We start from the raw sequence: 9,243 nt of genomic DNA on the forward strand, positions 1-9,243 counted from the left end.
TTTAAACAGGAAATGTGTTTAAGGGATGATGCCCCATTTATTCTCATCTACACAAAATCAGCTCTTTGGGTCAAAAGGCACATGACAGCGTAATATCAAACATATTTGTTCACTTGTTCGTATCTTAATTCTGTCTACATCAATATCGTAATAATAAGACACCTCTTAAATACAGTCACATAAAGCATGGAAATGATTGATAATGCAGCAGTTCTGTAGTGTCAGGTTTTAACCTGACTGGGATCAGTGTGTGTGTGTGTTTGTAGCTATATTTCATAAGATGATAAGATCATAACGACCTCCACCCGTTCCTATTGTTTGTTCCCACACTCAAAGTGAAAAAAGCTGGTCATGTGACTTGTCCTCTTTCCGCGTAGACTGCGGCGGCGGCGGATGTCTGGGCGTGGAGGAGGGCACATTGCAAATCTTCTGGCTGCTGTTGTTGTCTGCCGCCTTCGCACGATCCTCCAGAAACTTATCAAACTCTGAAAAGGACACGTGAACCAAGATAGTTTGTTACGGTACATGTGTCATGGTTCTCGGTGCACGTAATCATCAATGGTAGCGTACAACCAATGCAACATACCTTCGCTGGACACTCCCTCACAAACCGAAGACTGTTCTTCAGGCTTTTCAAACACAAAGAGTAAAGATTATGTTACACTTCTACCCACACATCTTGCTGACTTTACATCACATGAAGCACACAGGCGTTCTCTCACCAGATCACAAGTTAACCACTTGTCAATGTCGTTTTGCGGAGAGTTTTTCGCTGCTGCCGTCTAAGAGAAAATGTCATGAAATCAGAAACAGGATGACTCTTTTGTGTCTTTTGTGCTTTGATACCACAGACACACTATTGTTTAATACTCACCCCTGCTGTGACCTGCAACCTTGTGTCCAGAGCCCCCGCGAGGCCTTCGACAGCTCCAGGGTCCTCATACTTGACACTGGACACACACACAGCAGAGACATGCACATACTGAAGAGCTGGACTCAAGTCAATCACACCTTAATCATTAATCATTATCAACTTTAGTTATTGTGGTGCAACTTTAATGCATGCGATTCTTAACTAAATAATCTTAATCCACTGTGGTTATATTTGTCTTTAAGTATATTTTTATCTATATATTTTACCTTTTCCTCTGATCAGCCAGGGAGCTGCCTCTGGTTTGGGCAAACATGTCAAACTCCTCTTCTTCTTCTGCAACATCAAAATACGGATGCTCTAATTTGTACCAGAAATGAAGGAACTACAAAAACAAGACTGAGGTCACAGGATGTAACAGATTGTGTGTTGTGAAGTCGCTCACTTTGATTTGCTGAGTGTTGCTGATTGGCACTGGTGGTGGTGTGTGTTGACTGGCTGGATGTCGTGATGACGGCAGGTTGTCTGACGGTCGAAGGCTCTGGGTTGAGGTCAGCGAGGCTCGAGTTTGTAGTTGAGCTCTGCATAAGTAAGTGCACAATGCAGTAAGTGTCCCATCTAACTAGTGTGAACGTAAAGGGAGGACAAACACCTCTGTATCTCACAGTTTAATGGATTCAGTGCATTATTTTAAACAACAGAGAAAAATGTTTATTTACCTGTTGTGTGTTTGTGATTTGTGCCTTGTTCAGCCGGTCGAATCTGAAACACAACCCCAACACAGTGTTTAGCGCAACATGCTAACTTCAAGATGACTTCAACACCGCCTAAATAAGAAACTCCAAACCACAAAGCCTGGCTGCAACACACCTCTCATAGCGGATGAAGGCGTTGTTGAGGTCATCGTTGACCACAAGCAGCTCTTCAATGAAGCCCTCCTCCTGCAGCTGTGGGATGAGCTCCACCACTCGAGTCTGCATGCTCTTACACGTCGAGAAGAGCTGCTGCTCGGGCGGAGAAAGAAAACAGACAATTTATTCTCACCAAGAGTGACACCCAATAATAAACATTTTTTAAACTGCTTCTTCTTCTTCTTCCCGTTTCATACACATCTATGACTGATTTCCTACAACACATGTGACCCTAAAGAGAAAGCGTCATAAATTGATGTAATTACACATTATATGAAAGACTATACTAAGGACTATTTCTATCCATATAAAATATAAAAATTATTAATACTATATTTACAACATTGATAAATGAACATTGTCGGTAGTTTTCAGGTGTTTTGTGAAGTCTTTCAAGGGGCTTCTTCAGCTCTAAACGACCATGGCGATTGGTGCAGATAGTGACCACATACTCACTTCTAACTAGCAAAAGTGTACAGATTAGGACACCTGTCGACACATGATAATAAATTAAAACCTAAACTCCCCAAAAGTATTTGAGAAGAAGCCACTTAGATGAGATGTCTTCCAGAAAACACGAACAACTCCCTTTGTTTTAACATCCTGAGCAATGACCACGAGCAATGAACTCACTAGTTTGCATCGTTCAGCTGCTGAATCATGCAACAGTCACTTTGCTTTGCGAAACCGGTGCTTTTTTGTTCCACCGTGGACCGTGTATAGTGGATAAGTAAGACACACACACACCCACACACACACACACCTGTAGCAGCTCTGTGTCGTCTGGCTGGCTCTGTCCAGGTGTTATCTCATTCAGCATTTCAGACATCACTGTGAGGTTCCCCTTCACCAGTGCCAGCTCATTTCTCAGCTTCTGTTCCTGGATCAAAAAACAAAGTTGTTACACAATTAGCTCCGTTTCGTAGTAATAGGCGAAGGCGACATTCACCATCACCACAGCAGCCGTGTGTAGCACCTGCACTGCAGTTACAGCCCAGTTTTACTTTACTCATCACAGCAGGAACAGGACAAAGGGAACTGGTAACCATTAACAGTTATGATGCAGGGATTTGAAACTATCGACAATGTTATCAGTTACTTTGCACATCACAGATGCAAATGAACTTCAAGCTTAAAATATGATTCACATGGCGACATTAACTTTACGTCCCTTTTAAATAAACAGGTAAAAATGAATACAGTATAAGTTAACTAGTTAATTCATTTTGAATTAATGTATCGACAATTGTACAGAAATAAATATAAAATGTTTTGCATGAGATAAAGATAAAACAACAAAAAAATAAATATATAAGTAATTTATGTACACATTTTTTTACAGTACTGACTAACATGAACCCGATTTTGTGATACTGAGTTGCAGTGGCAAAGTTTACTCTTCGCAGAGTCCATCTCAGTTTAGAGACGGTTTTAGTTATCAGATCTATCTCGTCATTTTTTCATGAGTTTCACATTCTTTATGCAGTTGCACCTGTTCTGCAGAGAGTGAGACTGGTCCTTCGCTGGGCTGCACTGGAGGAGAGTGATTCTGGCTCGGCGCTCTGGAAGGAGCTTGTGGCTGGGACTGCTGTGCGTTAGCAGGGGCCGTCTCCGAAGTCCCATTTTCTGGGATGCTCTGCAAGGTTTGTCAGACAGATACACTGTAGTTCTCATATGCAATTGATTTAGGATCATATTTAGAGTAGCAGCGGCCTCACCCTGTTTGGAGTGTGAATGGGCGACAAAGCATCGAGGTCTGTCATGGGGAACTCCAGACCTCGCCTCCTCAGATCATCGTATACACACACCACCCCCGACAGGGAGGGGGAGCTGCGAAATGCATCAGCCCATGACTGAAGATGAAAAGTAGAACATGTGACAAGTGACACTTTGTATTCAGCTACACAGATTGCAGGATGTGGAGAGAGAACAGAGAGGAACTGTCCCACGGCTATGACTTTATCTAATGTTATCATTCCTTCTGGTCTAACGAATACACACTAGTGGCTTTGACCACGTAGCACAGGCAGGTATGGAGCTATTAAACATTAAAGATACCATTGTTGTGCATATCCACAGACATAACAGAGCTGAACTTGCGGGCCGTGGGATTTCAACCCCCTTCAAAATTCTCTCATAACAAAAGTGAAGAAAACACAACAAAGAAAATCTGAATCTGAAAAAATTTCAATTGAGGGCAAACGAACTGAAAGAGCCAAGGGAAAAATGCTGCAATGCCGTGAGTAAAAGTTCACTATTCCCCATGTGAATAATTGTTGCTTTTCTTAATAAACTATTTTAAGATGTCCCCTGGGGTTCTAGGAAAAAAGTGATTGTGAATGTGCTGATTTGTCACATTTTTAGTCAAATACCAGGCTGATAAGATAAAGCCTTACACACATACCTGTATGAGGCTAAGGACTCTATCATGGAGGACAGTGGGAGGATTGTTTTTAGGTAGAATGGAACGAACCAAAACCCCTTCTACAAAGTCCTGTGAGGCAACCAGGACATGGAAGCGGTGGCCACAGTTCTTCACGCAGGCCTCGAGAACCTAAAAATACCAACAAAATGTAAAAACGAATGCACCAGAATGAAACTTTTCTTTCATGCCATCGATACATCCACCAAGACTTTGAATCTTTACTTAACTGCTTGAGCAAGCAGTTAAATAAACAGTAAAGCCGTCTCCTCTGGGTCACCAGCCAACCAGGACAAGGATCAGAACAAGTATAATATAAACATATCGTCAACAGATGATTACTCACAGTGAGAGCCAACATAATCTCTCTGAAGTTCCTGTTTCCTACTATTCTCTTCTTAATAGCTTTGACCGCATCTTTGGGCCTGAGGGAAAAACAACTTTACATCAGACAATGTTTGTTCATCCAGCTTGATGTTTTAGAATTGAAATAGGCAATCGTTTTTCACAAGCAAAGATAAAGTGTGGCGAGGTATTAATGAAGGTGGTTACATTCACTTGTCCTGACTACAAGAAATAAAGTCACTCTAAGGATATAGCTTGAGGCTACTTGACCTGGAAAACTTGAATCTTGAGAGATTAAGAAAGCTAAAGACAGATCAGGGCCGGACAATGAGCTCTACTGGAGACAAACACAGCTAAAGACTCCCTACCCCTCGTCCGTCTCGTTGATTATGTCGCATATCTCCATGTTGAGCCCCCAGTCCTCCGACTGTAGAGAGCCGTTGGTCGCTCGCTCTGTCAGGGAGGTAAATCAGAGGAAATCAGAATTAATGCAGAAATACGGATGCGCAAAAACTTCACAGTAACCGGAAGACTCTCAACTAAAATGACGATATTACCATGATAATAGGAAGTAACACAATACATTTTTTAGCTCGTCTTTTTGTTTATTTGTCATGGAACATATTAGAAAAACATTACATGAAAATACAAGAAAGGAGGACAATAAACAAGATATATGCAGATATACCAAGAACATATATATTCATGGGCTATCTTTAGATAATAAAGATGTTCACAGGTTTACACAGGAAATACGCCATTGTATGCATTTATAACTGAGCTTGTGTGTCTCTACATGTCTGCAGCAACACAGCTGAGATGTTAATCCCAGACTTTCTCTATGTGACTTAAACACTGGTGATAACCAAGCAGCTAATGCTGCAGACTGTTTAATCAGTAAAGCACTATCACCTCTCAAATAAACAAGATAAACATGTTAACTTACAGTGTATCTGGTTGAGTACAAAGATCACTTTCCTGTTATGCTTCATGGTCACCGTGTTTATTATAACCCTCCTTACTGTCCTGTTGGTGATCATTACCATACAGCACTATCTAGCTCATTGAACTGCACTGTACTGTCCCGCCTCATCTTTTGTGTCTTTGTTCGATCTGCACTCATTGCACTCTGCACTTTATGTAGAGATGTCTTTGTTCTGTGTTGTCCTATCTTGGTTGTGTGTAGGACCCTGGAGTAACATCGTTTCATTGTGCTTTCTGTTACATCTGCTCTCCACGGTAGAAATGACAACGAAAACCTCTTGACCTTTTTATCTCTGGTTTGGTCTTCACCAACTTCCTGAGCAAATGGTTCTTTTTCAGCTGATAAATGTTCCTCTGTGTTCTCAAGCTCTGCGCTAACTGTGTTAGCTCTGACTTCTGGACCTTTTCGATGAAAAGAGCTGCCTGTTGTGGCAGAGAGATCTAAAACCAGAAACAACGTGCACTTCTTGGAAGCTGTAGAGAAAGGTGATAATCCTTGGTGAGCTCATCAAACGATGCAACCTGGACTTTACATGTGGTCACGTGAGCCACTCTTGATATAAAAATGTGAATTCAGAATAACTTGCGCTACACTAACGACAATTCAGTGTGACAACATCTTAAATTAGGCATTTTCGTCCTTTAAACTCTCATTAAACCACATAATTTCCTCTTAAAAACAGGAGGAGAGCAACTAAACAACTGTAACTGCTGTCAAACAATGGTTCTCACTCATAGGTGCCTGTCATCACCTTTTTCCAAACAAGGTCGCACCCACTTTAAGCCAGTCATAGGAGCATGGAGAAAGCACAGAGAAAATAAATATTGAATATAATAGTAAGATTATCCTTCTCAAGAGAGTTTCAGGAACTCATTGTTTGTAGTAAATAAGCCGGTTCCAAAATAGGTTTCCAACTCCAACACACTGTTTCCTCACAACTGCAATCAAAGCCAGCTTTCTTTGCACTCTGTCCTTCCCTTCACAGACTACACACAAATCCCTAAATCTCCTTCATTCCTTTCCACCAATGCTCCCCACACATCTCTAAACCCTCCCACTCGCCTTCCCCAGCTCCCTTCACTTCATGTGACTGTCAGCTGCTTCTGCTCTGCCGGCCTCACAAGTGGCTGACATTTATGTGCGAAAAAGTGAGAGGATGAGATAAGAGGAAGGAAAGCTTGAAATGGGCGTGGGACATTTTCAAATGCACCCATGTACATCCTCCCAGGCATCAGCAGCTGGACTCGAGGCATTTGTGTGGGATTTGCGATTTGTCAGTGGTTTAAATAAAGAGGGTATCACTCAAAAGGGAAAACCTGTCACTTTATAAGTTGTGCAACATGACGAAATTTGAAGAAGAAGAAGATCCTTATCCACAACGTGTGAAACTTCAGTCTGACAAACGCGTCAATGATTGAGGAAGTAAGAAGAAACACTTGGTGGTTTTCTAACTCGCTAAAAGAGTTGTCAGTCCAACTTCCTGCAACCAATCACGTTGAAGCCTGGCAACACAGGCCCCGCCTCCATCCGCGTCTTTGGACTTATTTTTCTTTCACATCTTTGACCATTTAAAACACCAACATCAGATTTAAATGCATCATTGCGCTTCTTAAACACCACAGTCACTGTGCGTATTAAAAAATCGGAAACATTTCAATGAGGCTCAAGTTTAACAGGTAACGACTTATTTATCCAACGGAGCACAACTCTTAAAAGCAAAGCGACTTACCGATTCTCTGACCTACGGGGCTTGAAAAGGGGTTTCCTATGAGAAACTCCATTGTTTCCCCGAGTGAGAACATTATGGAAAACTACACTGGTTCAGTCAAGAGTTTAAATTTAAATGGACTGTCGATCGGCCGTTCAGCTTCAACACCGCCGTGTTTCCTTTTGCTTTCAGCGTCTCCACCGCTGCTTCAGAAGCGCACTGGCTCCTGAGGTCACGTGAAAGCATACGGAGCCAGGAAGCAACAGTCACACACACAAGCACGCGCGCGCGCGCACGCGCGCACACACACACAAACACACTGTAGGATATTTTGTAGATAGGCTATCTAATAACTTTTAGAGTACGGTATTATACCATAAATCAAGACGAATAAAAGGCAGTTAACTTAAATTGTCTTTCATTTTCACTTTAACTTAAGCAAAAGTGCTGACAGCTGACCAGTTCTGCAAAACTGGAAATGAAAAAGTGATATGCTCCCTCAGCATAAAGGGGTTACATTTCAAACACAACCTAAACAGGTCATAACGAGTTAGTGGACATCTATAAAAGAGACTTAACTTAGTTAAAGTACTACTTAATTACTAAATTAATACTAATTTATTAACTTCATTTCATGTAGCGTCCTCCGCTCGACAACAATTACATTCAAATAAACCATTAACCATAAATTCAGCCATAGTTATACTCTCTCACTTATTTCCGTTCACTTCATTTATTAAAATACATTTTCTTTTAATACATGATTCCAGTATTATAACAGTTGTGATGGTCTGGAATTGTGCAAAGTGCACTCTTTTCATGTCACTATATCACCACGTGACCCAGATCAGGTAGTTTAATTAAAAGATTATTCTCTTTCATTCAATCATCAACATGGCCTGGACACCAATGAACACTCCAACCATCACACTCAGCTACTTGAACCTGATGAAATATTTTTTGTACCATAACATGTTTACTCTTTTGTATAATTTCTCTTGTCTACCTTATTCTATATTAATCTTAATCTTACCTTATTGAAGTGTAGTGAAACATCGTCTCGTATATATCTTTGGGAGCAGAGATGGTGCGGAAAGAGAGCAGCGCCTGCATCAGCTAGTGGGCAGAACTGGGACAGTTTAAATCTTCTCAGCAGGATGGAGCTACACTGAACACATCCTCACTGCTTTCTCCACAATGTCTGCGGACGCTGCACAGAAAGCGAGGTGGGCCACTGAATTCTATAAAATTTACAGTGCAGCAGCTCCAGTGCAGCTACTGTTAATACTGTAGCTGTTACCCAATAAATATGTGATCCTTTCCCATTGTCTTCACTTTCAAGAAGAGAGTGGTGGAAAGTTACCTGTGTCCTGTTTGTTCTACTGCACAGAGTTTGATCAGCCTTTAAAAAACTGAGAAAAGAGGGAGTGTCTTCATTGAAATATGGGCAGATTTTTGTCTTGGGATGGTTTTTCTGTTGTTGTTGTTTTTTTAAGATTAATGGAGACATTTGTGAAAGATAAATGTAAATGCAGTAAATTAACCAGCCATCTGTCTTTATAATGAAATGAAGATACAATATACCATATATATTATTATAATAATATATCGTTTGAGAGGGTGGAGCCACATAAAATTGTGAAACATTGTAGAGTTATTTGTTTAAGTTTCTGAAGAACTATTTCTCTTCGGGTCAAAGATCACTGTAGTAATAATTTCATGTTATTTCTAATCAGTTTGAATGTTCCCCCTAGTTTCTCATTTAGCTATACATCTGAGATCTGATTTAGAGCCTTTTAGTCAGTTTTGACGTGGCTCACGGCGTCAGACCATTCCCTCTTAAACCAAATGACATTTAACTCTCTTTGCTCCCTTTTTCAGTTACCATTACTCTCAGTTGCACAGAGACATGCCTTTAGCTTGCGTCAAATCTGTTCCAGGCTGTGGTGTTACTTCTTGACAAAAAGGTGACAAAATTAACACCTCGTCTTCTCATAGTTC

The 9,243-nt window shown here is 41.0% G+C and overlaps 1 protein-coding gene across 2 annotated transcripts; it reads right to left on the minus strand.

Moving 5' to 3' along the window:
* Nucleotides 1-13: 13 nt before the first annotated feature.
* On the minus strand, nucleotides 14-7,478 carry LOC125004677 (target of Myb protein 1-like). 2 transcript variants are annotated; one of them, XM_047579492.1, is made up of 15 exons: nucleotides 7,264-7,478; nucleotides 4,918-5,002; nucleotides 4,551-4,629; nucleotides 4,187-4,336; nucleotides 3,501-3,635; nucleotides 3,275-3,418; nucleotides 2,546-2,662; nucleotides 1,742-1,875; nucleotides 1,591-1,633; nucleotides 1,317-1,452; nucleotides 1,141-1,210; nucleotides 875-950; nucleotides 723-782; nucleotides 587-629; nucleotides 14-485 (listed from the first exon to the last, which is right to left on the minus strand). In XM_047579492.1, the coding sequence occupies exons 1-15, from the start codon at nucleotides 7,334-7,336 to the stop codon at nucleotides 331-333; spliced, it is 1,500 nt and encodes a 499-aa protein (XP_047435448.1). In that variant the 5' UTR covers nucleotides 7,337-7,478; the 3' UTR covers nucleotides 14-330. The 2 variants fall into 2 exon arrangements, with proteins under 2 accessions (XP_047435448.1, XP_047435449.1); XM_047579493.1 differs by having other exon boundaries at nucleotides 1,141-1,207; nucleotides 7,264-7,477.
* Between the last annotated feature and the right edge of the window lie 1,765 nt (nucleotides 7,479-9,243).

This window comes from Mugil cephalus, chromosome 2 (genome assembly GCF_022458985.1).
Source record: "Mugil cephalus isolate CIBA_MC_2020 chromosome 2, CIBA_Mcephalus_1.1, whole genome shotgun sequence".
Lineage (NCBI taxonomy): Eukaryota > Metazoa > Chordata > Actinopteri > Mugiliformes > Mugilidae > Mugil > Mugil cephalus.